General features: G+C 31.9%; 3 protein-coding genes across 11 annotated transcripts; 2 read left to right on the plus strand and 1 right to left on the minus strand.

The window, feature by feature from the left end:
- Positions 1-1,376: 1,376 nt before the first annotated feature.
- LOC137818292 (pentatricopeptide repeat-containing protein At3g42630) lies at positions 1,377-6,836 on the minus strand. Of its 5 annotated transcripts, none has more exons than XM_068621621.2 (4): positions 6,717-6,836; positions 6,060-6,230; positions 4,587-4,739; positions 1,377-2,742 (listed from the first exon to the last, which is right to left on the minus strand). In XM_068621621.2, the coding sequence occupies exons 3-4, from the start codon at positions 4,662-4,664 to the stop codon at positions 1,585-1,587; spliced, it is 1,236 nt and encodes a 411-aa protein (XP_068477722.1). In that variant the 5' UTR covers positions 4,665-4,739; positions 6,060-6,230; positions 6,717-6,836; the 3' UTR covers positions 1,377-1,584. The 5 variants fall into 5 exon arrangements, with proteins under 5 accessions (XP_068477722.1, XP_068477747.1, XP_068477731.1 ...); XM_068621646.2 differs by having other exon boundaries at positions 5,795-6,230; XM_068621630.2 differs by having other exon boundaries at positions 6,060-6,187; positions 6,717-6,832.
- Positions 6,837-6,981: 145 nt separating this feature from the next.
- On the plus strand, positions 6,982-12,629 carry LOC137818280 (actin protein 2/3 complex subunit-like protein). Of its 3 annotated transcripts, none has more exons than XM_068621602.2 (13): positions 6,982-7,142; positions 7,346-7,523; positions 7,614-7,676; positions 7,789-7,894; positions 8,103-8,207; positions 8,287-8,363; positions 8,483-8,600; positions 8,784-8,856; positions 9,044-9,235; positions 10,624-10,741; positions 11,427-11,651; positions 11,733-11,790; positions 12,109-12,629. In XM_068621602.2, the coding sequence occupies exons 1-12, from the start codon at positions 7,069-7,071 to the stop codon at positions 11,778-11,780; spliced, it is 1,377 nt and encodes a 458-aa protein (XP_068477703.1). In that variant the 5' UTR covers positions 6,982-7,068; the 3' UTR covers positions 11,781-11,790; positions 12,109-12,629. The 3 variants fall into 3 exon arrangements, 2 of the variants coding, with proteins under 2 accessions (XP_068477703.1, XP_068477711.1); XM_068621610.2 differs by having other exon boundaries at positions 12,190-12,629; XR_016517361.1 differs by lacking the exons at positions 10,624-10,741; positions 11,427-11,651; positions 11,733-11,790; positions 12,109-12,629 and having other exon boundaries at positions 8,483-8,686; positions 9,044-9,063.
- Positions 12,630-17,457: 4,828 nt separating this feature from the next.
- Positions 17,458-20,305, plus strand: LOC137831029 (shugoshin). 3 transcript variants are annotated; one of them, XM_068638528.2, is made up of 10 exons: positions 17,458-17,595; positions 17,693-17,864; positions 17,948-17,985; positions 18,078-18,186; positions 18,271-18,294; positions 18,416-18,484; positions 19,298-19,351; positions 19,462-19,552; positions 19,638-19,695; positions 19,895-20,305. In XM_068638528.2, the coding sequence occupies exons 2-10, from the start codon at positions 17,715-17,717 to the stop codon at positions 20,163-20,165; spliced, it is 864 nt and encodes a 287-aa protein (XP_068494629.1). In that variant the 5' UTR covers positions 17,458-17,595; positions 17,693-17,714; the 3' UTR covers positions 20,166-20,305. The 3 variants fall into 3 exon arrangements, with proteins under 3 accessions (XP_068494629.1, XP_068494620.1, XP_068494638.1); XM_068638519.2 differs by lacking the exon at positions 17,458-17,595 and having other exon boundaries at positions 17,602-17,864; XM_068638537.2 differs by lacking the exon at positions 17,458-17,595 and having other exon boundaries at positions 17,602-17,864; positions 19,638-19,670.
- Positions 20,306-27,811: the final 7,506 nt, after the last annotated feature.

The raw sequence follows: 27,811 nt of genomic DNA on the forward strand, positions 1-27,811 counted from the left end.
TTTTTTTAGAGAAAGAATCACTTTATTCGGCAAGCAGTGTTAACTGTTAATATGCTTGTATAGTTAATTTCATCGTTTGTTAGGTTTGGAACACACGTGATAGCTATGGATAAATTAGGTGAGATACATTGGTATCACTTGTGTCTCTTATAAGTATTGAAATTTCTTTGGGGCTGATGATGTTTCTATGTAACTTTGTAGAAATAAAGCATGTGTTATGTGTTATAATGATTTTGGTTGAAAGTTTTATATTTATTTATAAAAACATCATATGATATAATACTATACATTAGTGACATCTAACTCAACATGTATAAAAATACTTTAATCTTTCTTTGGTGGGTCATGAACACACAATTCAGTCAATTTTTGCTTCACTCGTTATTGAATTCTCTTTTCGGTGCAACATAGTATATCTCCCTTTCAATCACTTCTAAATAATTTGGTCTTAAATGGTTATTTAATGTACATTTTTATGGTAAATTTTACTTCTGTTGAAACTAAACACTCTATAGACTTTTTATTATTATAATGATATGCATATCTTTTATACTAGGATTTCCATACGGACTATACTCTAAACCTAACAAACCTTAATATTAAGAGAGTAATCTTAAATTGAATTGATTTTTGTAAATGTAATATTTACATTTACTTATATTTTGTAAATTATAATATATGTTGGACTGCTTTTATAAAAAATATTTAGTTAAAAATATCAAACTTAAGTAATTTAGATTTTGTGTTTCTTGCATATTAACCTATTTGAATAAAAAACAATACTAGTTTTTATTAGTTATATTATTATAATTTTAATTTATTATAATGTACAAATTTAATATAACAATAATAAAAAAATATATATATATTTTTAAAATTTGAATTATACTAAGCATAGTTTATTTTAGAAATAATATATAAAATTAAACATCTTAAAATTGAATAATATTGTACGAAACACTTAAAAAATAAAATCATTAGCTTAATACTAGTGGTATAATAGGAGAGTAACAATTATGTCTATCCAATTCTCATTTTAGAGAGTTCCAGTTCCCAGTAAATTCATGTTTCATATATGTTAAATATAGTAAAGGTAAATACAAACCAAAAAATCAGTAAATACACCAATCAAAATCACTTTCACCCTTTGCCTTTTCAATTCAAAAGACGAGAAAAAACAACATTCTGAAAGATGATCTTTAAGCATAAAAAAAGCTTGTCAACAGGGGAAATTTTATACGCATATAATCTGAAAAGAAAAGGAACAAGAAGAAACACGTATGGTAGGAAATTATTACAAATAAGTTCAGTCTCGTTAATGTATGTACTGGCATTACATAAAGATGTATAAGCTTTTAATGCATTTTCAACTCATGAACTGAAAAGATGATTATCCTGCGTAGAAATGGTAGCATGTATATATATACAACAAGTTTAGTGAGTAACAAACTGATAAACAGCAGTTAAGGAAAAGTGCACAGAGCAGCACGTACATTAAAAACTGATAAACATACATTTCTTTATGACAACAAAAAAATTCAGTAAGACCATTCCAGTAATCTACCCTAAATATCCAGCAATTAGTTAGTAGTTCCAAAATATCTGGTTTCTTCTATAATGTTTCTTGAGATACTTTTGTATCAAAGCACGGTAAGTCCATTTCCTATGTGTCTTGAACTCAAAAAATGCTTCAGAACTCATTTGAAAGTCCCCTTTACCCAAGGCCTCATACACAAACGGATCTGTTAACAACATTGGAGAATCATCCAAGTTCATTTTGTTTAGAGCAAAGTTCAAGTTCTTTCCAAGCCCTCTGTCCAAGTATGCATCAACTACACACCCAAAAGTCACTAGATCAGGAATGACATTCTCATGTTCCATATGTTCGATGCTAAGGTGGAGATCCCAGAACAAAGCCATCCTTGAGAAGGCTAAAGCACGAATATTAAAGGTCGTAATATCAGGACGGAATCCAGATTCCACCATCTGGAGAAACTCTTTCTGCAAGCTTTTCATCTTGAAATTGGCAGCATAAGAGAGTAACATAAGGTTCCATAAAAGATTTCCCACATCTTTTCTAACTAGACCAACATCTCTAAGGAACTCACCCAATTCATAGAATTGTCTCTCCCTTGTATATGCGGAGGCCATGGCCCGAATCACTTCCCTCTCTATCAGAAATCTCGATTTCTTAAGGCGGCCATACGCATTCTCCATGTCTTTCAAAGAACCAAAAATGCTATAATACAAAACAAAAGCATTTGCAGTTTTAGAAGAGATATGGACACCTCTTGAAGCCATTTCCTTTGCCATATCTTCCATTAACTCAAGCTGTCCTTCTCTTCCAAAACAAGAGATAGCCAACGAGTAAACATTAGGTAATATACTGAAATTCCTCATATCCACGTAACGTAGAATGTTGACCACTTCATCGAATTTTCCATGTTTTGCATAAGCATCAAATAATCTTGAAATAAATTCAACAGAAGGTACAAAAGAACTATATAGGAGCTGCTCCCATGTAGTCTGTGCTTGAGGAAATAGACCATTCTCTGTGTAATATAGCATCAAAACACACAAAGAAGTCTGTTTTGGCATATAACCATCATCTTTGGTATCATGAAAAACCCCATCAGATTGAGGAAACATTCTTTTCCTACTATTGTTTTGAACCAATGAAGAGCTATCTACACTGCTGTGCATACCACCAAAAGCTCCTTTTTCATTCCTCCACCAGATCATCTGTTCAACGCCCATCCCAAATATATAAAATAATAATAACTGGAAAACAGTAAAAAGTCTCTCATCCAATTATAGATTTATATATAACAGACTTTTATAATAGTTAATTTAAAAGTCATACATAAAGTGATTCCTAATTGGTAGACTTGACACTGTAAAGTATTAACAGCATATAAAAAACCAAAAGATTTTATAAATTCGAGAGTAAACAGTTCATATACAGACTGTTTTTTTAATATCAGAAGCAGATATGTACAATACATATGTTGATTTTTACAATAATTTCCTAATCAAATACCCATTATAATTTTTAATTGGTTGAGGGTGAGGATACTTAAAAATCAAACTCAAAGAGCAGTTGACATAGATGAATTTGGTCCCCATTAAAATAGCAGACAGGAAAAATTAAGATCAAATGCAAGACAAAAACATATGAGCTTGTACTAAATATGGCAACTAAAAGCATGTTTGGATCAAATAACAATTATAACCTTAATAACAAAGAATACTTAACGAAGTGATAAAAAGTGGAAAACCTTGTTGTGTTGTTGAGGAGCTTCACTTGCAGAATGGACATACGAGAAGAGGGGAGTGTTAGAGAATTGATTTCCATTTAAAACGAGGATGTTCGTAGAGTTCAAGGAAGAACAAATCATATGAACAGTGAGTGAGTGAATTGAAGAAGTTTTTCTGCGGATGAGGAACACAAGGCAAGAGGAATACTCATGTATCAAGACTTTTATATGATTTATTTTCCATCCTAAATCCAGACTCTCACTATAGAGATTAAGATTCTACTAGATTCTCAAAAGTTTATTATTACTCATGTGTGAAAACTTAAATTAACTTTTAACACAACCCTTGTGTTAAGATTTAACCTTTAAAGTAAATGAAAAGTTTTAGGCATCACTTCCACTTTGCAAAAAACAGTGATATTTTAGTAAAAGAGAGGTTGAAGACTTTGATCTTTATCGACAAAGATTTTTTTTATAATCATCTTCAAAGATATTAGATCAATGTAAAAATATATATGTTTTCCTTCTTTTTCTAAAATATCTCTTTAATCTTTTGCGAAAATAGTTTTATATAAAGAAGATATTTTAGACATTTCCTAGGCACTATCTTATTTAATTTGTTAAACAAGATTAATGTGTTAAGTATTATTTGTGAATTTAACATCAGTCACATAATTTAATAGACTTTATCAAGTTTAATATATTTTTTAGTCTATTAAAACACAATTTGATTGACTTGCACTCTTGCCTTCTCAGAACTTTCACCAGAAAGTTCCCTAAGAACGAATCCTTCACCATTGCATTCAGACCACATACCAGAACCTCCACAATCTTCACATGCTTTGAATTGAATCTTTAATTTCAAAAGAAGAACTTAATTTAGATAAACAGCGTGGAATTCAGCACACAACTTAATCATCGTTTTTTCCTTCTTTCTCAATCCTAGCCCAATTCTGGCAATACCATCAACGAATTATCTATGCTGTCTAGTAAAATGAAGTGGGTGCATAAACCAACTGGGGAATGCAATTACCAAGTTGTAAGAGACATGAAAGATCAACATTATTAATATTTCCACGAAATTTCTATAGTGAAACAGAATTAGTAATGTCACATAAGCAATGTGAATTCCGCTAGTTCAATATATACATTGCACTAAAACTACAACTGCAACAAGCATTGAAAAGTTGAAGAATAGAGAAGCACTACGAAGACTTTCATGTTATTGTTTGGACAAGCAAGGTCGTTTTTTAGTGTCATGGCATATTGCTGAGTGTGTAAGTATAATTAATTAATTTTCTGATACTAGTAATAACGAGGAGCTCTGACCTGTACTGACTCAGAAGTTTTGGATCTCTTTACAAGAAGAGTAGCTGCTGCACCAACGACAGTTACAGCTACTGCCATTGAAGCTGCAGTCTCAGCCAGTGCACACAGAGGAAACGGTGGATATTCTCCTCCTTTGCAGTTGTAACTTCACACCTGTTAAAGGAATATAAAATGAGACTAGCAAATCAAGCTTTCCCTTTGCATTTTGCATATCAACATTCGGGAAGCCATTAGTTTTTATAGTGGATCTCTTGTTTTGTTAAGAAGTGAACTTAAACCTAACTCCAACTTACAAAACTGGTTGATAAGTGAAGTTTGTAACCACTTATATATTATGAAATGCCATAATCTCTAATCGATATGTGAACTCCAACATGTTTAGTGGCACATGAGATGGAAGATCCATCCATATTTTATGCATTAAGTAAATAAGTAATTGTATTTTATCTTTCATTAATGAATAGGGAGAATTGAATTAAAAGGGAAAAGGATCACGGGTGAAATTACATATTAGAACCAATTTTAACTACAAGTAACGGGTAGTTTTCATTACAAAACACTAATTTCCTGAACAGAATATGTTCAGTCATTTTGGGCAGTGAAACATGACAATGATGCAGAATGCTAGAACTGGAAGCAATAAATGAGTAGAATGGCTTATGGATAATCAGTTGAGTCCTTGAGAGTTTCAGAATAACTCAACCTTCACAAAACTATCTTCTAAGATAAAGTTTCAACTCTACTTAATTATACTTTTAGTTTATGTGAAATCTCTATTGACTAATGAGAAAAATAATCATCTATGTTTTCAACGTTAGAAATTTGTTAAATAATATTATTCATCAAAAAAGAGGGAAGATCCTTAAATTTTTTGTAAAATTAACTATTAACAGTAAGATTTATAAATGAGTATCTTGCAGGTGTCATAAGCAAGCATTTAGAAGTAAATATAGTAGTTCAGTTCCCTATTGAAACTCAGAATTTTGTTCTATCTTTAAATGGTATATTTAAGGTGTATTCCTAACATGTACTGAGTTGTATATTGTTGTTCATCTATCTTAACAACTACTATCAAATTGTGTGTATTAAATTGAATTAAATTTTTTTTTGAAGAACCCTCAAACAGCATTGTTGTTGTATCAACAGTCGAAAGCAATATTGTTGTTGATCTGAGAAGCGGTGAACGTGAACTACACGGCTACACCTACCAGAACTAGTTCCTCCTCCAAAAGGATATCAGTGAATTGGCACGGTGGTTCTACCCAACAGAAACTAAGTAAAAACCACATCGAATACGCTATACTCACTTCACAAACACCATCTTCAATGCATACAAAATAAAACTACTAGCTTTATTAAGTTTCAGTTACCAAATAAATAAAGAAATGAGTAAGTACAAGGAGGATTGATGAAGAGCAATAAATACATAGAATAGATGGTTTTATTTAGGAAAATAAGAAGAAAAGATCTTACTATGAGAGTGAGTGTGAGAGAAGCAGGGAAGTGATACAGAGGTAGCCATTCAGATAAATGTGTTGTTTCTGTCCACCCACTACTACTTTCTCTGCTGCTCACTTATCATCTTCACTCCCACATCCCTTCTAGAAAGCAGGGGCAGTATATATAGGCATTTAAAAGCATCATCTGATAGAAAATTTATAGACAAAATTCAAGGAGCTACAACAACCCCTAAGTGCAAAACGGAAATCAAAAACAAAAATGCACAAAACTTAACTGCAGATACTACAAACATATTTCAAACAAAAAAAAACCGCGACACTAAAAACCCCTAAACCCTAAATGCAAAATCAAATTAAAAAACACAACCAATCCAAACTTCAGTCAACATATACTCAACCAAAACACCAAATCCTAAATAACCCCTAAAATCAATACCCAAACCGAAACCGTAAATAAGTCCTAAAATCAAAACTCAAATTGAAACCCTAAATAACCCCTAAAATCAAAACACAAAACGTAAATCAACAAACAAAAAATGCACGCCACGAAATAAGAAATCAATGGCACCCAATCGCAAAACGGGAGACCAAAATCGCATTTCCACACATCAACCTAAGAAACCAAAACATCAAAACCAAAATACACTCAAATAAATCAAACGAAACCAACCTCGACAATATTTTACGCCCAAAGTCACAATGAAAAATGCACTGGAATTTCAGTCTGCAACTCACCCTTCCAAAGTGCTCCAGAACGCCTTTCAAAGTGCTCCAAATGTAGCAGAACCTCCAATGTAATGGTCATATTCAATTTTAAATTTCTCCCCAATAAAATATGGGTCCCACACTATAATAAAAAATTGTTTTTTACGCCATGTCAGCAGTTGTATTGTGGAGCAACAATATTGGATTGTCTATATATCAGTACTCTAAAACATTTGCTTCGTGACGTTGCAGCTTCTCTCACATAACTGCAACTTTTCAATATACCAATTTCAAATTCCAACTCCGAACTCTCTGTGATGGATATGAACGACCCGTTGGATTTCGAGGTAGAAGACGACCTTCTGAAATCCCCCGCAATTAACACTAAGAGGTACTCCTTTCCCACAAAGTTTTTTACTTTTTGCCCCAACTTTTCAAACTTTCAAATTTTACCATTTTTTTTTCTGGGTTTAGGGTTTTACAGTCCCCCTCTTGAGTTTTTTATGATAATTTATGTTTTGCGTTATCTGGGTTTTCCTTGATTTGTTCAAACTGTGGATGATAACGAGTGCTTTAAATTTGTATTCCAACCAGGAAGAAAATTATTGGGTTGGATGATCTTCTTCAAGATCATTACAGAGAACAGAACAAGCTTCTAGAGAGGAGGAATAAGCAGACAAAGGTTAAGACTAAAAAGAGTAAAACTTCCTATGATGACGAAGATAGCAAGGAAGCTAAGTTGACTAGGCTAGTTGAGAAATGTCACAAGCAGGCACAATCTTTTTACCTGTTCTTATCTGAGTTTTTGTGTACTTAGCAATTAGCGTTGTCTGTTACTGAATACTTGGGTTTTCTCTTCCAGTTGAAAGCTTTTGGTGAAGAAGAAGACATTCGACCCTGGGGAGTAAAAGTTTTTGGAGATAAGGTTATTATACTGAGACAAATTTCTCAGTCATTCTCTGTACAGGGCTTGCTGCTTTTGTCTCTTCATTGTTTGAATGCTTGAGGTTTTAATCTTTTCATTTTGTGTATTGCAGAAAGCTTTTCCCCCTTTGGAGTTTCCTGATCTTAGATGCTGTAACCTTTTATACTCCTTTCTGAACAACAAGCTAAATTCTGTGGTGGAATTGACTGTGGACAAAGGTTGATGCATTGTCTTGTTTGCTAAGGCAATGATGTTTCTGTTTTTTGTTATTTTATTATGTCAAGAAACCATCTGTTTTTTGTATGGCAAAATACTCACTCAAGCCGTATTTAGATCAAATTACTGCTTATATGCTATCAGAGGAAACCGATATACCTGTTTTTCAGTGGTCATAGGCATTCCAATTAATATTATATGTTTTTTCAGGAGATATGTTTCTTGAAGGGTTACTGGTCAATGGTTGGCTTTCAAAATTAGTTTTTCTGTGTGGTCATGTAGAAAAATCAGTAGCCATCTGGGCCTTTAACACAAGTGAGTGAAAACATACTGTAAATATATATGAACATACCAGCAATCTTCGTCATCCATCTGTTTTACTTTGTTCTTTCAGTGTTATATTCATCAAAAGAAGAACTCCGCAACTCTTCCAGCGACTTTTGGTGTGCAATTCTCTCTTCTGAAAAGGAGGTAAACTTGTTTGTTATGTTTACTTTGGCATTGCTCCAGTAATAAAGTTATACATTTATTTTAATTCCTATATTATCTTTTGATACTATATCTTATAGTTCACAACAATCTTTTACCAGGTCAATCTAGTGCCAGTCAAAATTGACTGGTTTCCTGAATATGCAGATTTAAGAAGAGCTCTTGACATTTATGGGTTTCTCTTTAATTTTTCTTCCAATTCGGAGCCAAATAATTTAGGTTACCTCTCTTATATCTATACCAGTTTATCTCTCCACCGGGGATTACAGATTGCTGTAAAATAATATTAATTAAGTGTCAACACTGTGAGTCTGAACTCTGAAGTGTTTCAGTAGGATTGCTAATATCTGACCACATTGATTGCAATCTTCTAAGAACAATCTATATGTTTGTCTTTTTTAGATTCCGACATTGAAGGACCACCTCAAAACACTAGAGCTTGGATCAGATTTGTCACTGTTTGTTGTCTGATAAGGTAAGCAAGAAGTAATAGTAGTGAGTCTACTTAAATTATTACCTGGATGGTTTTTCTGTTATTTGACTCTTTTGTTAGTCATCATTTGAGTTTATGGCTGCCTTGTTTAAATAGCCTTTCGATGATTCAAGTGACAATATTTGAAAGTATGATGGTGTCAACTCCTGTCTTTTGATTCTCACTGCAGGAGTAAAAAGGCTATCTTCTCTACTGTAGAAGCTGAAGAGATAGTTGAAATTATTATTTGTCTATTCCTGGATCGCCAGTTTCTGGGTTTGTTGGTACTTTTAAAGGACTGCATGGAAGCGATTGTCAATTACTTTACAGACCAGGAATGGTGTTCAAGTTGTGAGAACATAGCTAAATTCATTGCTTGCAGGTTTTTACTTATATATTTTCTCTTGCCTATATTTGTTGATTAGCAGTATATAAACATTTTCTCGTCAGTAATATTATTTTTGATGTCTTAGCAGAACCCTCAATAAAAGGGTTCGAAAGCTAATTAGAATAAGAGGGTTAGAAGTGGACTAAAACGAAATTTTGTTGCAAACAAAATAACTACTTGTACTCACTATTCATCAATAAATGGGAAATGTGTAGTGTTATTTAGAGCCAGTTGCAACTTGTGAGTCATGAGAAGGAAATCAGGTCACTCGAATACCCGGGTTAAGGAGAAAAGGGAAATGTTCTACATTTGTTCTTGATCTCTCTGTTCTGTATATCATTGATATCGTGAGAGATTGATTGATTGCAATAAATATTACACTTTTTCATCTTATTTTCTGGATCTACTATCAACATCTTGGTCAATCACTAACTGCACTCAAATTGCAGCCTAAAAATTTGCATGTGTATCTTGTACTGTCATTTTTTCTGCATGTTTATGGATGGCTCAATGAATGAGTAGAATTAAAATAGTATTTTTTTGTGGGACATAATATTGGTATCCTATTGCCATCTTTGTAAGATCAATTGGCATTAGCTTTTCCAAGGAAATTCTTTTCAGCTGGTGCTAATTACCATACAGAAGATGATGTGATGTCCCGAAAACACTTCATGCTAGTGACTAGCAATGTAATATGTTTTGAGTAGCAAGTGTCCAATGCATAATGTTTTCTATTATTGAAGTAAAATTAAAAAAAAATCAAATTATAAACAAATATGAATTATTAGTTTAAATAAATGAATAAAAAATAAGTACCTAAGAGTAAAAGTAACAGATTTTTAAAAAGTGATTTTTTTTATATAAAAGAAAAATTTGATTGTAATCAAGCTAAAGACTGTTTATTTGGAGAAACGTTTTTCTGTTTTCACTTCTAAATACAAAAGTGTCACCTTGTTTTCAATTTGTTTTCTGTTTCCAAATATTTGTACATGAAACCGTGAAAACAACTTTTTTGTTTTCTGTTTCTATTTAAATATTTGAAAACAAAGTATGTAATTAATAATTTGGAAGTTTAAAAAAATATATAAATAAGTGTTAAATAATGGTGAAGTTGGGTTTCGTTAAGAGAGAGTATAATAGAAATGTTCCCACGTTCAAAAATTAGGGCTAACATATATAATATAAGGATTGTCAATAACCAGTTTTGCGCTCTTTCTCATGTTCTTTGTACTGTTTATCATCGTTGGAATTAATGCCCAAGCGTATGCACTGTAAGTAAACAAGTTGATGTGCATATTGATACTTATTATCTAGATCTTGCCCATTGGCTTTGTAATCTTAATTGCTGGCTTTCTCTAATTCTTGTTGTCTTGGATGTGTAGAGTCTCAAAGGATTTGAATTGCATCCAGACCATTGAATGTATTTCAGAAGCTACCTCTCGTTGCAAACAACTTAGGAGTGCCATTGCTTATCAAACACTGCTTTCTTGTTTTGATGGAGTATGCTACTTGCCTTTCTCTTATCTAGTTTATGTATGCTTTGTGGATGTAAAAAGTTTAGTGAGGGTCCTGGTCATGTGATAAGGATGGAAAGTTAGCACATGAGCAGCAAGTTATACGTGAAATCTGCTGTTGCTTGCTTGAATCTTAAGCAAAAATCCAGCATCAAAATTTTCAGTGATGAAAATTTAAGCTCTCTTTGTACATGTAATGCTGTCAGAACTTTGTTTTGGTATCAACAAACGTTTAAATCATACTTGATCTGGAATTTCTCCATCACATAAATTTTCAAATTGGCCACTGATATTTCTTTATTCAAAAGCGTTACCTCCACTAAATTTTCAAAACAGACTTTTGATATTTCTATTTCCATTAATTCATTTTATTATGTAATTTAGAGTATATAGTTACTTGTTTGAGTGTGTATATCTGTTCATTAATCATCAATAATATAATTCGTTTTTGGTTTATTAGTTGGAGTGCCATTTCTAGTTTGGTATATTATGATCCGAAACACTGGCCAAAATGTGCAAAATGTGCAAAGCTAACTTGACACTTACTAACAAAATGCTATGAGAAAATTGTCAAACAAGTCAGCAATGAACACAACCAAATTTCTTTAGTATGAAATATGGATATATTTGCTTTTAAACTTTTGGAAATTGAAACTGATCTTTGTCCTCAGGTTAAAAGTGGAGAAGAGATCCTCAGATCACTTGCAGAAATTAATTTTAAAGACAAAAGATGTGACTTCTACAATATGTACATTCACTTAGTTTTGACAGAGAATTGGGTTCTATCCAACTCATTAATCGAAGACAATCCAGTAATCTATGAGATGTTCTGTCTTTACCTTCAAAATTGTTCCACCTTAATTTCAGCAACCAACCTACGTTCATATGCATCAAAGGTGAAGGAAACAGCTTTCTTATTTTTAACACTGAATTGGTTGCAGAGTGATTTCATGTACAGAAATAATTTTGTTTTACAGGTTCGGCATAGGGCTTCATATCTTCTGCACTTCTCCATCTACAAATAATTGGTTTCAGGTATCTTTAGCATCCTACCTATCCCCAGAATCAATTTATGTATAATTTTTCCAACCAGAGAAAAGAAAGTTAGATGAGATTAAAATATTTATTGAATGCTGTCAAATCCTCCTATAGATAGGGCTAGAGTCTTGTAAACCTTTGGCAAGGATTTTCTGGGTGGGTTTTGTAGGTTTTGCAGTTGCTCTTCTGCTTATTAAGAACCTTAGTAGTCGGAACCATAGATGTTGAAGATAATACTCATCATATTGCTTATTAAGAACAATGGTTTATTTTGTCATGAACTTCATCTAAATGAATGATTATTATCATACACAGACCAGTGAAAGACTTAGAGGGTGATGTGGTCCAATGGTTATGCAATCGTAAAGTGACTATGTACACCATGTTGCCTCGCAGACTGCTACACATAGAAAACGCCCACATTTTTGTTAAGAGTACGTCTTCATGGACATGTTTATCATCAATCAGATAACTTTTTGATAGCCTGAGATGGCCAAATCTCAAAGGGTGAAGGATTTAGGAATGGCGGTTGCTTTGGCTCCCTTATCATATAACAGATTTTGACTATACATCAGATTCTTCAGACTCCAAGAACGCACTCATCTCCTTAAGATGTTTTAATGTCACTTTAATAGCCAATACGTGGGGTTGTTGCTGCTTCTTACTGGCATGAAACGAGATTTGTTGCTCATCCTAGGTACAAAATTGCTTCACTATATGTAACAATCTTTCTCATGGAAAAATTACATGTAAAGGCATGTGTTTGTGCCCCCTTGTGTTAATGTCCAACAGTATCTTATATTAAAATCCACGAGTACCTTATTTTATGAAGTTTATTTTGTGTCTGTCTCTTATTTTATGTCAGTTTATTTTATCAATGCTCCCAGATAGCAAAAATATGGAACCTGCAAACTGCATACAAGTAATTGCTGTTGACTAATAAGTAATTCAGGATGATCTGCCAGTGGCCAAAACAAATTAATTCCTACTACTAAAAAACAATGAAAATAACATCACTTGATTTAAAATTTGAGGGCATGAAAGAAGAAAGTTTATTTATATAAGTCAAATAGGAAAAATAAAGGATAAAAATAAAGTGAGAAATATATTATTTGGATAGATAGAAATAGAACAAATATTTTTTTTTTAAATTTTCTCCACTTGTTTAGATGGGTGAAAATAAATTAAAAATATGGAAAATATTTTAGTACTAATTAAAAAATTACTCCAATATTTTAACATTATTATTTATTATTCCAAAAATGTTACAAGAAGATTTGTTCTCTCCTTTCAATTCATGCCAATTGGGGTTTGTGGGGGAAGGGGGTTGTTTTCTAGTAAGTCTTCTCTTCCTTTTTTTTTTCTTTGCTCAATCAATTAAAAGTATAAATTCAATATGTCATTTATAAAAAAAAATCAATATGTTTATGAATATAAATTGTATAAAATAGTATGTGAATGAGTGATATGTAATTAAGCAATATCCTACTGGGAAGAAAACTTCACCTCTTTATCATAAAATACAGAAAAAGGTATTTAACTATCTTCCCTCTTTTAAATTTATATTTTAGACAACTCATTTCGATATTAAGGTGACATTAAAGTTGTTTTTTTCTTTAAATAATGTGAGTTACTATAATTAAAGATGGTAATATGGACTTTTTTTACTAAAAAAAAAATAGGTGTATTCTCCTTTCCCCTCCACACACTATAAGAAAATCATTACATAAAAATTAATTTTAGAGATTAAAATAATTAGTTATTATATTAACTAAATTAAAAGTTATTTTATAAATAAAAAAATTATTGGTATCTAAAGTAGTTTCTATTATTAATAAAAATAAATAAAAAATAGTTTATAAATTGGTATCTAACCACTAACTACCAATGTTTTAGCTACTAACTACTTTATATTCTAAATTAGTTTCTATTAGTCTTTTAAAGACTAATTTAGAATATAAAATATTTATAGTTAAAACATTGGTAGCTAATTTAAATACCAATTTAGAAACTATTTTATAATTTTTTTATTAATAATAGAAATAATTTTAAATACCAATAATTTTTTAGTCTCTAAAAATAATATCTAATTTAATTAATATAATGATTAATTATTTTTTCTCTAAATTTAGTTTATATTTAATGATTTTCTTGTAATGATGTGAAATGTCATTTAAAAAAAATTCTCTCCTAACCTCACAACACACCCTTGCCTTTCGTTATTCTTGTGGAGTCGACACACCCCCTTAGTTCTACGGAGCCGCAACACCTCCATTGTTGTCCAAGAGTATTCATGTTAGAGAGCATTTCGCCGTTTGAGAGAGGGCGATGGTTAAAGCAGGTTGAAAGAGTTACATTGTAATGGAAGATAAGTTTATTTTGTCTGTTTTGTACTAGAATCATCGCACCACTTTTGCACCTTATTTTTATGCGTGTTGTGTTGATACCAGATTGTACAATCCAAAATGCATTTTATAATAACATATTGAATTATATAATTCAGAATGAACTTCTGATCCAAACTCACCTTCTAAATTGTACAAATTAGAAGTATTACTGATTGTACAATGCGGTATACGAACAAAATGAATACAAAATTTGTTGGGTATGAAGCCAGGACCTATTGGGTTGGGCTGACTAGACACCATGTTTAGTGAGTTGGCTTAATCATTGGGTCGCCTGTACTTGGTGTGCAACAGAACATAATGAAAACCTAATAGTTGCCCGTGTGGATGTAGGTTGCAGTTGGCGACCGAACCACGTTAAATCTTGTGTTGTTTATTTTTCTGCAGTTGATTCGTGATTGTGTGTGTTGCTTCTGCGTGCGTTTTTTCCCATCAAGTGATATCAGAGCTTGGTTCGTTTACACACTAGACACCAGAGATCCGATCAGCAGAATTAATCGACGAGACATGAAAATTGCGGCGACAGCAATGTCCCAAAGCTAGGGTTTTGCAAGGGTTGCAGTAGCATCCCAAAGTTAGGGTTTCGCAGAGGCGTCAACATCGTCCCAAAGCTAGGGTTTCGTAGGGGCTGCAGTAGTGTCCCAAAGTTAGGATTTCGCAGAGGCGGTAGCAGTGTCCCAAAGTTAGGGTTTCACGGTGGCTTAGGATTCGCGACAACTCAGACTTGCGACTCGCGGCAGGTGCGCGCAGTAGGCAATGCGACGTGCAGTGGTGTGGGTAGCGACAGGAGTGGTGGCGGCTCGCGACATTGTGCAGGTGGCTTGCTCGTAGTAGGGTCGTGTCCAGGTAGTGCGGCGGAGTGCATCAGTGCAACGACGGATCGCGTTTCGTGACGAACAAGTGTAGGTGCTTGCGGTGAGCGAGACGACACAGAGGTGTAGAGCGATGGCAGTGGCGGAAGACGCAGGGTGACACATCATTTTTCTGCTGGTGCAGCAGTGACGGTGCAGTGCTAGGTACGGGGTGTGTATGTTTTTCGCTGCGGCAAGGAATTATGACAGTTCAGTTATTGAACACATCAATATTTGATCTTAGCCAGACTTACATCAGTGGGCATTAAGTTCGATGATGAAGTTCAAACTTTACTATTGCTATTGTCTTTGCCTGATAGTTGGTCCAGAACAGTTACCGTAGTTACTAGTTCAGCGGGATCCGATGGATTCACTTTTGAGAAGATTCGTGATCTCATTCTTGGTGAGGATGTACGAATAAAGAGTTATGGGGAATTGTCTAGTGAATCGCTATATGCCATCAGAGGTAAGAAAAATATCAGAAATAGTGGGAGCAAAAACAAAAGAAGGAGTTAGTCAATGACTCGGGATTGCTCAAGTGTAACATGTTGGAACTGGAATTGCAAGGAGGTGTGGCATTTCATGAATCAATGCCCAAATGATAAACAAGTCAACATTGCAGAAGACTTCGCGGACGAGGACCTTTTAGTTTGTTGTGCGGATAACAATGTGGATTCCTGGGTCATGGATTCTGGTGCTTCATTTCATACTACCCAGAGCAGTGAAGCATTGCAAAATCTAGTTATTGGAGACTTTGAAAATGTAAGACTAGCATACAACAAAACTCTTGATGTTACGGGCATGGGTGACATAGTGTTGAAGACACTAGTTGGTTTCTGGACTTTGAAGGATGTCAGAGTTGTTCCAAGCTTGACGAAAAGTTTGATTTCTGTTAGGCAGTTGGATGAACAGGGACATGAAATGAAGTTCGGAAATCAGTAGTGGTCATCAAGAGAAATTTTGTCATGGCCTGCGGAAGAAAGAGAGGTTCGTTGTATATGGTCGGATTACCGTCTGAGGGAGTGACCATCCCAGTTCAGAAGATAAACAAAGTCCTGTTCACATAATCTCGTGGGCAGAAGGGGGTTGTCTTTACAAGAGAGAAACCTAGAGCCACAGGTCAGATTCAGGATGAACGAGCATGGAAAGGTTTAGGTAGACCAGTTAGAGGTACTTATGGCAGTGGGAGCACGGGTCGTGCTTCAGCTGAGGTTCCTAGACGACAGTGGGTTAGGAGAACCAGTATTCCAGCGGTTGAAACTTCTCTAGGAAATTTCTTGTTGAATATGGATTTGTTCTCAGGTTGTTCTAGGAGGATCCGGCAGTTCTTACAAGTGGGAGTCGGTAGGAACAGAGAACGGGTCAGTGACTGAGGTGTTGAAACTCAGGGGAGTTTTAACGAAGTCTTCAAAATGATTAAGAAGGCTGGTGGCAACTAGCGGTGGAACAGTGACTTCCGTCGATAGATTACAAAAGTACATGTACACAGTTGAAGCGCAGGTAAACATTGTTCCGTGGCTTAAAGTAGGAGATTGTTAGGTATGAAGTCAGGACCAATTGGGTTGGGCTGACTAGACACCATGTTTAGTGGGTGAGCTTAATCATTGGGTCCCCTTTATAATTTCTATTTAAAGAGATCATTGTACTTGTAATTGGTGTGCAACAAGACATAATGAAAACCTAATAGTTGCCCGTGTGGATGTAAGTTGCAGTTGGCGCTCGAACCACGTTGCTTCCGCGTATGTTTTATGCCATCAAAATTTATCTCAACTCACTAACCTTCTCCATTACAAACCACCACCAACAACCACAATCACTCACAAACAACTACCACGAACCAACACCCGTACCACGAACCAACACCCGTTCAAAATGAAGAACAAGTCACCAGAAAAACTAAAATCTTAAATATTCAGACAAGGATAGGGTTGAACTTTTTAAAATATATGAAGGTGTAGGGAAAAGCATTGTAGTTGCAGGGAGAAACTGCCAAAAAAAATTAAATGTAATCGACATCCATATTTAAAATGTATTGCAATTTTTAATTACAATTGGTCATAGTTCAGATCTACGGGCTAGTATTAAAGAATGCACAAATAAATTATTATACATAAAAATATACAAATTTTAAATTAGTAATCAAAGTCTCAATTCACAGCAATTTAAATTTTTTAAATAACTCCTAAATATGTTCTACAATAAAATTGACAAAAAAAATTTAATATTTTGTTTAGAAATTAAAGGAACACTTTACAAATTTAAAGGATTAAAAAAAAACTATATAATTTTAAGATTAAAAATAGTTAAACATTAAAAAAGTATATTTATATATCTAACAAGTAACCAACTTTAAAGCATTAAAGTGTGTCATAATAAAGGATTGATAAATTTTAAATCAAATTTGAAACAGGATAGGACGATAGGATAACCCGCCTGTGAAGTTTTGATGATTTTGAAAGAGAGGTTCGGGAGGCTTTGAATTCGGTTCGGACAACGTAACGGTAGTTTCAGTTAAAGAAGCCGTTAGGCTAGGAAGGAAGTGAAGTGTTGGTTCCTTTTCGCTTTTCGCTTTGTTTTTCTTCCAATACACTCCTTCACTTTCCACACTCCGTTCAAATGAACAACTTGCAATTAATCAAATAGGTGGTGTCGTCGTAGTAGAAGCATGAACGTGCCGGCGGAGAAAATGGCGAAGAAATCCATCGGAAGCTTAATGCGGAAGAAGCTTTCTGACATCACCAACAACGCCAACCCTCACTCCCAACAACTTCATTCCGTTCCCTCTGATGACAATTCCATTCAACAACTCCTCAAGGTGCATTTATTTACTTCATTTTCTTTTTCTTTTTCACATATTATTCTCTCTTTTTTCAATTGTTTGGTTGAATTGTGATGCAGGAAAGAACGGCGTTGATCCAACTCCTCGCGGAAAGAAAGTAAATAAACTATCTAGTTTTGGCAGCAATGAACTATAATGTTGTTAATTTAATTTACTTGTTTTTAATTTGACTTGATTAAAATTGAACAGCAAAATGATTGAAGTGAGTGGCGCGGAGCTGAAGAGACTGAGAGGCGATGTGAAGAAGCTGCAACTCCAAAACTGGAACCTCGCGCAGTCCAATAGTCACATGTTAGCGGTTAGTTTCGTATTTGAACACGTGCTTTGTTAATTGAGGTGGTTAATTGCGGGTGATGGTAACTCTTTGTGGTTAATTTTGCAGGAGCTTAACATGGGAAGGGAAAGGGTGAGTCATGAGTGAGTGAGTGAGTTGGTTCAGTTCTCAAAATATATTTGTTTGTGGAGTGCTACGGAAATTGCATTTTAAGATTCTTTTTCTCTTTTGAATTGGATGGTGGTTGTTTCAGATCAAAACGCTGCAGCATGAAATTTTGTGGAGGGCTGCTTTGATTAAAGGAAAGAACATGAATGTGCAGGTTTGTTATGCTTTGAGCTAGTTTTTCTGTTACTACATATACTAGGTTACGTGCTTACCTTACTTCGTGTGTAGAATGTTCTGTGGTAGAAACTGTGGTTGGAGAAATTGCATGATATACCAGACCATCATGTTATTGAATCTTTCTTATAAACTGAAAATTTTGGTTATTTATCAGAGATTCATTCAGACCCCAAACATGTAATGGTCTACGAATATAATAATTTGTCGTGGTTTTGGAGGGAAAAGTGCAGAAAAGTTTGATGAACAGTTTATACATTGTTGGTTTAAAGTAGAATTGAACTCAAATTCTTTAAGCAATCTCTCATGGTTATGCTTTTAGATTAAAACCATGGTTATTTCGTATCATTGACATGTTATGAGAAAAAATATTTTAAAATGAATGATGAAAATATAGGTAACTATTTTTTTCGTTATGACTTACATTTTTTTAAATGAATTTTAGGTGTTACTTTTGCTGCTTATGTGCATCTTCAAGTATCTATTGTTGAAGTTATCCGTTAGACATGATTTTATATGCCATTTGTCTTCAATACTCGATAACCATTTGCAAGAATTCTCATTTTGTGATGAAGATAAAAAAAATAAAAAATAAAAATAAAAAAAACCTTACAAGCATTTGAACAGGCTTGAGTTAAATTTTGATATTCTGTGTGTGGTCTAAACTCTAAAAATTCAAATGCAATATGTAGGATAAGACCTAAAACAATGCTTTCCCTTTTTTTCCTTTTCCTTTTTCTTTTTCATCTGATATCATCATTGTAAATGAACTGGGACCTTTCCATGTTTGCAGGATAAAGGGGAGATTGACTGCGAAAAGAATCCTACCTTCGTATCAAAGTTACAGGTGCCTGAGAAAAATCCTTTACACTTATTTGTTTGCTAAATTGATGGCGTTGGCGAATATTGAATGTTATTCCTCATTCTTTTATTGTTGTATGTTTCGATGGGCTCAAGGAAGGAGATGAAGAGGCAGGACAGCCATCCACTGAAGACAGCAACGATGAACAACACAAATGTATAAACAGAAGACGCATAAGGAGTAAATGTAAAATCTAAAACTCACCTTCAAGGAATTTTTTCTTACATTTTTTTCTCTCAATAATGTTTAAGCTTGTTTTGGAACTCTGCAGCTACTGGTTCTTCAACTGCTTCGAAGAATACAGGTAAAGACAAGGCTAAAGACAATAGGTTAGTTCACTCTTTAACAACATCTACCAATGTCTCTTAGGTTAATTCAGTTTAAGATGAACAATGCAAGGTTTAAGTTGACTATTCGGATATGCCTAAGCTCATTGAACAAAAGCACCTGAAAAAATTCTTAGCATTACTAAACAATAATTTTATAGAAATTTGTTAATGTGATAAATTCCTCATTTTTGGTACACAGGAGACGTTTGAGGAGACATTCTACTACGTTCAAAACCCATGAACACGAACCTCTAGAAAATTTGTTTGAGTTAGAGGATGCATATCTTGTCACTCAATCTGGATCTAACACGATGAGATCTCCAACTTCAAAAACTGAAAGAGGAGAAAAGTCTGATTTAAGGAATGAAGCTCCAAGGTGTTCTTTTGGAAGACCCTTGCGAAGAGCAGTTCAGAAGGTTCATTCGTACAAGGAGATTCCCGTAAATATCAAGATGCGAAGATTATATTAGACTTACCTAAATAACCTATATAATTATATTTAACTTTCTTTAATTAATTATTTAACACATGTATCCTATGACGATGTTGATTAGTGTATGTTGTATGTTGCATTGTATCCTACGTTCCAAGTTCGTTGGCTATCACTACTTTTTGTTAGTTCATAAATAACAGTCACTTAACACGAACCTTAGGTGAATGTTTCGTTGTCGTCTTATAGTTTGTTATTTACGTCCTCGTTCCTCAAATATACTGATAAAGTACCAGTCACAAGCTTAAACTGGGGCGTGATTTTCTTGCATGATATTTCTAAAGAAAAACCACAAAGAATACCTATTGTATTTAAAATACAAAGGAGATCTGATGTAACATCAAAGTATATTGATTGCAATTTGATTGGCTAAGTAAAAGGAGAGACCATAATCCCTGAAAGTTTATTTTACTGATCATCATGCGCAATTTTTTGCCCTTTTCTCCTTTATCTACAATCATACTATTTAAAGCTTGTTTTAGATAAACAACGTAATTAAATTATACTTAATGTAGAAGCTTTATGTTGTTAGTTAATAACATAAAAAAAAGTGTGTTAGTGTATAATTGGTTTGAATATTCTTATAGATGAATCGTCTGATTAAAGAGCTTCCCTTATTGTTTCAGTACCTGTTTCTTAGAATTACATCATCCTTTTTAGAAGGGTTGCAAGATCATGTGCTGTTGGGATGATATGTGGGCCTTTAGTTATATGTGGTCCAAAATATTTGGTGATCTCTGTCGAAATTCCAATTGCAAATCCAGATCCAAGCCCGTCAAGTTTTTTTTTATCACAGGGTCCAAGTTAAACACCGAAGAAGGTAAATGAAGCCAAATTTAAAATGAGAAAAAGAAGAGAGAAGATGATAATATTACTAAAGAAAATGAAGCTAGAAATGATGTTGCACTTTAAAGGTCTTAAAGGCATGTGAACTTTTTCTTGACAAGTGATATGTGAGCGAATCGAAATTGTGCAAGCATGTGCTTTGAGACTCAATAGTCAATAGCACAGTTCTTTGGTGGCTTGCTTTGTGTGAGTTTCATTGCATCATCCATGTTCTTCAATAAACCAAGGACTTTACCAAGAAACCGTGTGGGGCATGGCATCCTCTTAGGTGCTTTTCTTCCAATTTTTATGCGTAATAACATTGCTAATCCTTTCCTTTTGGTGTTTGTTCAGACAATGATGTCCCTTCTCTTATATTATTATTATTATCATAATCAACTCACACACCAAAATCATACCCTCTTATTCCCTGTCTCTCCTTATGATGGATTGCTTTATCTATTATACTCAGATTTCACCTGGATTTTCATGTCCCTTTTTCTCCCACTTTGTAAAAATATCTCACAATCACTGCTATTCTTTAATCACTGTATCACAAATAAAGAGATTTGTCTCGTGAACATTCAAGGATTGCATAATGTCCCCACAGATTCCAACCAATAAAACAGATCTCACACTTCCTGCAATTTACAAAATGTAATTATGAATCAGAAATGTATATAAAGTTGTCACAAGGAAACAAATATAACCAATTCCACCTTATTTCATAATATCATTCTCAAATAAATTGCCATTGTAGCTTCAATAATTCATTTTTTATTTATTTATGATACAATATGTGAAAATAAAAAATTGGTTCTCTTAATCATTGACTGGAACTCATCAAGCTTGAAATTGAAATAGTATAAAATTAATTATTATTTTTTAAAATATTTGATTTGAGGAGTGAGAATTTTAAAATATGGTGAATAGATGTCTATATTTATTATTAAACACATGAATTGATTAACTGTTGAATAATGATGCTGGGTTCAAATTTTGTGCTAAAAAATGAGATTGGGCCACGCGGCAGTATCAAACAACTCGAACTAACAACCTAAGTTGTCTGCATCCGACCCAATGCGACAAACCAACGGCCGTCGTTTTTCGTACACTTCGAGACCCAAAACCTTTCTCAGTTCACATTTTTTTAAAAATTAAATTTATTCTTCACCACAATACATCACAAATTTTTCTATCACTTTTTTTATTATTCCCCCTTAAAAAATACAATAAATTCATATTTATAAATCGTTAGCTTTTTTATATAAGAAAGCAATCGAGTTCAAAAAAAAAAAAAACTAAACCTGATGTAATTAATACCATTAAATGATAATATAATATTTTAATTCACTTCATAAATTGTTTTATAAGGTTAAATTAAACTTAAAATTCACTTTCTAATTCAACATCAAAGTTATCTAGAATATATTCTAACGATAGTTTGTTGATTTTATGAGATCATCCGTTATCAGATTGTTATTGGACCATCCATAATACACGGTCCACTGTGCACGAGTTTAAGGACTCAGTATAAGAAAAATGTATAAGAAATCCCACATCGACTAAAAATAATAAAGATGTTTTATACTATATAAGTTGGTGCAAACCTCACTTGATAAACCCAATTTTTATAAAATTGAGTTAAGTTTAAAGTTAATTTCCTAATAAATATCATACATACTCGTAATTACGATAAGTTGATAACCCAATAGTGAATTATTTCATATTACAATAATTAAAAATAAGATTTTACTTAAATATGAATTCATATAAAAAAATCAATTTTTTTTGAAAAATTATAAATGAATGTCTTTAACTACATATTTTTAAAAATAATATTAAGTGATAAATGTTCAGTTAGTGAGTATGATATGAAAATCACATCCATCACGTGTGTTAGGTCTTGTTAAAGTCATGATCCTAGAAGAGTTTGCTTGGAAGGAGAGGTTACCATTACCAATGTGATAATTTGGTAATACATTCGATTTCTAGGATGTTCAGAATTTTAATTATCCAACATTTGAATTAATTTAACAGTAAGTTTGGTTAAGTGGGGCCCCCACTTTTGTGTTAATGACTGCTTGGGATTCCAAAGATCAGCAAAACATGATATGATTGGTGATGGAATTGACGACCCACCTAAAGACTCTAAATAAAAAATAAAAGATTAATTTCATTCATTTTGTAATCTTAATTGTTTTTGAGTGATTATGGAGCCCACGCGTTTTAAACAAAGTTGGCATCCATGATTCTCTAGGGTTCCTTCCGACAGGTATTAGCCGTTATGACCCCACAAACGTTGGACTAAGTGTTACATATTTTACTATCTCTTATCCAATAATGTCTTCACACTTAATCAAACCTATATTCTCTCTTTCATGCAATCTTAACCTTCTGTAAACTAGCTCTTGTTTCTTTCTACGAACCCTAGTTAATCACTTTGATTTTATTTCAATAATTCAGTACGTAAAACACCACAACTTTGTTCATCGCATTGCAAGTCTGCTACCTCATAACTTGCTTACATTCAACTGCTGCATTAATTAATTCTCAGATTTTCGTACTTGAAAGTAACATTTGATCTTCATCTTGCAAGATTTTGAAGTGGACACCAAATTCTTATTATTTGTTTCTTGATTTTTTTATAGACAGTTGTTTAAAGCTATTCATGTTTTAGTTAAAAAATGTCATCATCAAAACACTGATATTAATAATTAATTGTTATATCACAGAAACTGTTACTCTAAAACTAAGTTACATTATTTATCACAACTTTTTATTAATAATAATTAATTTAAAAATAAAAATAATTAATATTATATTAACTTTTAAATACTATTTTATAAATTAAAAAATTATTAATATTATAAAATAATTTCTAAATTGATATTTTTAGTTAGGAATGATTTAGTTACTAATTATTTAAAGTATAAATTAGTCACTAATTTAGAATTTACAGTAGTTAAAACATTAATAATATTATATACCAATTTAAAAATTATCTTATAATTTTTTAATTTATAAAATAAAATCTAACTAAATCAATATAGTGATTAATTATTTTTTATTTTTGAATTAATCGTTATTTAATAAAAAAAAATTAGTAATTTTGGTAATATATAAAACCTTACGGAATAAGTAATAAAAATAGTATCATATTAATCTCTAATAATAAAAAACTATAAAATTATCATTAATTTTATTATATTAATTTTGGTATAATGGATGTTAAATATAGTATTTGAAAACTTATTTTTTCATCACTACAAGAAAATCATAAAATAAAAATCAATTTTTAGATACCAAAATAATTAGTTGCAATAGTAACTAAATTAGAAACCATTTTAGAAACTAAAAAAAAAATTGGTATAAATGAATCATAAATTAAATATCAATTTTTTTTTTAGTTTCTAAAATGGTTTCTAAATTAGTTTCTATTATTGTTAAATAGTTTCTAAATTAGTATCTAATTAGCAATCAAAGTTTTAACTACCAATAACTTTTTTTAGTTTTTAAAATGGTATCTAATTTAGTTACTATTACAACTAATTATTTTGATCTCTAAAAATTGGTTTCTATTTCATGATTTTCTTGTAATAATAGTGAAAACATATTTTTATAAGACGAGGTGATTTGTTTAAAGCATATCCAATGAGAACTAATAATGCTAGAATAGTTACTAATCTTCATATAGAGTTTTAAAAAGCTAGTTTCTTAGTAGTGAAAAATGTGAAAATAATAATAGTGTGTGGCGTGAAGTTTCGTTTGGTGGGTAATGTATACAAGGTTAAGGTCACTTCAATGTGATTAGAGAATCCATTAGTATGTTATCACTTAAATTTGAGACGTGATGAATACCCCCACAATCTAGATAATTAGTATATAAAATTGATTTTGAAATGAAGATAATTGGTTTAATATATATGTTCAGGTGTGTGTAAAAGAGTGAAAGTGGAGGAGTCAAAAAAGTGTAGAATATAGCTTTATATAGAATAAGAATATCACTCTCTTTAACCATTCCCTTAAACAAATTCCTTAATTTTTTTCAAACGTACTTATTGTGAAACGAAATCTTGCAAAGAGACAACGCAATTAACTTTGAAATCACTTTTTGATTCTTAGCATAATAACTATTTGGCAATTAAACCCATTAATTAAGTATTCTCTTTCCTTTCCTTTTGTTACCATCAAAGTTTATAAAGTAGTTCTATTATACCATATGTATCCTTAAATCATGCAAGGACAGAAAATATTCCATGGAGATTAATCTATAGGGGCAAATTTTGAGGGGATTAAATATTGTCAAATTTAAACTTTTATTGTTGTAATTATTTTCATTAATCATTGATTTTTAATCATTGTTATCGTGTGATATATGTTAATAATTTATGTGTTTAATAAGATGGTTATCCGTTTAATTTTTTTTATTAAATTTAAAGCGTGTACCTTTTGTACTTGATCTCTCTTTTTAATTTTCTTAAAAGTATTAATAAAATATGAAAGTTACTAATAAATTGTACGACTAAACATACTAGTTGTATCTCAAAATTTATTTCAATTCTTTAGAAAAATAATAAGTTGTTCAATATCAACAATCAATATTTTAATAACATAACATTGCATTATATGTGGATATATTTCGCCGCAATCTCAAATATGGATACTTGGTGGATCAAAACTTTTTAATTATAAAATGACTACTTTATCTTTTATAAAAACTAACTTAATTATTAACATCTTAAAGATAAATGTATTCGAAACAGGAATTAAACAAAATATAACCCATTTCATTCCTTTATTTTTCCAAACAGTAGTGTTAAATATTCGTAACATTCATTATAAATTATTTAAACAATAGAATGGCGATTTTATTTCATTACGTTTCAATCCATCTGATTCTATTATATGTTTTTATCCATTCCATTTATTTTGTATTTCTAATTTAAATATAACTTAATTGTAAATTATAGAGTGTTTAAATTAAGTAGAAATAACTTTATTTCTAGTTGATGTGAAATTTCAACAAACATTTTCATGTCAATGCATGCGTGAAACTAGTTTTTTTTTGTGGCAGTACAATAATGATATAATCAGATTAACAAATTTTATTAAAATAAACTCTAATATCATATTAGTAGGTGGATTTAAATTTAACTCATTATCACAAAACAAACATGTAAGGTAAGAATTCTCTTATTTATATATTGTAAATTGGTCTTATATCTAATCATCTGATATCTCCAACATAAACATAATATACACGATCAAATGCTTTTTAAGAAAGCTAAAATTAACATATTCATTTATTAAATTCAAGTTTAAAAAGGATAAAATTAATCTTTCCGTATTCAACATAAAGAAAGAGTCATAAATGATAAGTTAAGTTTTGTTAGTATTACAAATGAGTTGCTTTTATGTAATGAATTTTGAAAATTTAAATACTCTTTTTTCTATTTATAACGTCTAGCAAATGACAAGTAAATAATATTTTCTTCATCACCAATGATTAGTGAGAGAAATGTAGAAATAAAGCTTGGATCTTCTTAGAATTGTTACTCACAATTGTCATTAGTAAAAAAAACTCATTAACGACAGTTAAAATGGTCATATAAAGACGATTCCTGAATCGTTGTTATTGTGAGTGTTGTTATAAATCAATTGTTTATAACGAAGGTTCTAAAACCGTCGTTATAAAACCACATTAACGACACGTGTTAAAAGCTGTCATTATTCTGCCAAATAACAATTTTTTTTAAAAAAATAGACTAATAACGACGATTCTCCACTAGAACCGTCATTATAAATGCTTTTTTAAAGATGGTTCTAGTGGAGGAACAATCGTTATAAATGTATTTTTTTAAAAAAAGTTTCTATTATATATATACTTTAATCTGTATAAAATATCAAATTTCTAGAACAATAATGCATGTAATATCATAATTAAAATATGAAAGTATACAAAAAGTTCTATAAATATATGAAATTGTTTTATGTCATTCTAAAGTGTTATACATGGTTACCTTAAGGTGCATCCAAGTGATTTCTTTGCATTTTCACTTGCACTTCTCCTCCCACTCAACATGTTATATTCAGAATAAACACTAAAATAATAAGATTTCATGTCAGAACACACACATAACATTATGTAATGTAGTGTATGAGTAATAAATTTGTGAATGTAATATAATCATAATGATTTGATAAATCTCTAATTTATACTAGGAAACATCATGCAAAATTTTAGAATTTTCTAACAAGTGTAAGTATGAGAACTAAAACCTCAAAATACCTAAATAATACTTAAAAATAAAAAAATAATAGTAAACAGTGGATTTTTAGAATTTTGGAGGACCCAATCCCCTTTGGAATTGGCCACGTGATTCATTACCTCGTTTTGAGCAACTTTTTCATTTTTTACGCGTTTCCATCCGACTTTTTTTATCAAAAGTTATGGTCATTTGAAGTTTTTTTGCGTTAATTTTTCGCAACTCCAAATTTATCACTTTTCTCCTCAATGTTAGGACTCCTCCATCATATATACACTAAATGAAACCCTAAACTATTAACTAATCCACACATACATTCAAATATTTATTAAAAAAATTAAAATTATAAACCCTACAAATACTAACCTTTTATAGTCCGCGGTGAGAGCATGTGATGGAGGTATTGGTGCGATGTGTGGTCGTGCGGAGGTGAAAGGTTGGTGCGCAGGAAGGCGTGACTAAATAAAAATGAAACATTCTATTTTATTTCATTTATTCTTTCTTTAGTTATAAAACCAAAATGTAACATTAT

The sequence above is a fragment of the Phaseolus vulgaris genome, chromosome 11, assembly GCF_051622355.1.
Source record: "Phaseolus vulgaris cultivar YP4 chromosome 11, ASM5162235v1, whole genome shotgun sequence".
Taxonomy (NCBI): Eukaryota; Viridiplantae; Streptophyta; class Magnoliopsida; order Fabales; family Fabaceae; genus Phaseolus; species Phaseolus vulgaris.

Excerpts from the sequence above, each read along its gene's own strand:
- LOC137818292 (XM_068621621.2), bottom strand. The coding sequence starts at position 4,664 with ATGGCAGTAGCTGTAACTGTCGTTGGTGCAGCAGCTACTCTTCTTGTA. Across the intron at positions 2,743-4,586 it reads AAACTTCTGAGTCAGTACAG|ATGATCTGGTGGAGGAATGA; the intron begins GTCAGAGCTCCT and ends GGCGTTGAACAG.
- LOC137818280 (XM_068621602.2), top strand. The coding sequence starts at position 7,069 with ATGGATATGAACGACCCGTTGGATTTCGAGGTAGAAGACGACCTTCTG. Across the intron at positions 8,208-8,286 it reads CATCTGGGCCTTTAACACAA|TGTTATATTCATCAAAAGAA; the intron begins GTGAGTGAAAAC and ends TTGTTCTTTCAG. Across the intron at positions 8,601-8,783 it reads TTCGGAGCCAAATAATTTAG|ATTCCGACATTGAAGGACCA; the intron begins GTTACCTCTCTT and ends TGTCTTTTTTAG.
- LOC137831029 (XM_068638528.2), top strand. The coding sequence starts at position 17,715 with ATGAACGTGCCGGCGGAGAAAATGGCGAAGAAATCCATCGGAAGCTTA. Across the intron at positions 18,187-18,270 it reads CCAATAGTCACATGTTAGCG|GAGCTTAACATGGGAAGGGA; the intron begins GTTAGTTTCGTA and ends TTAATTTTGCAG. Across the intron at positions 19,352-19,461 it reads CCTTCGTATCAAAGTTACAG|GAAGGAGATGAAGAGGCAGG; the intron begins GTGCCTGAGAAA and ends GATGGGCTCAAG.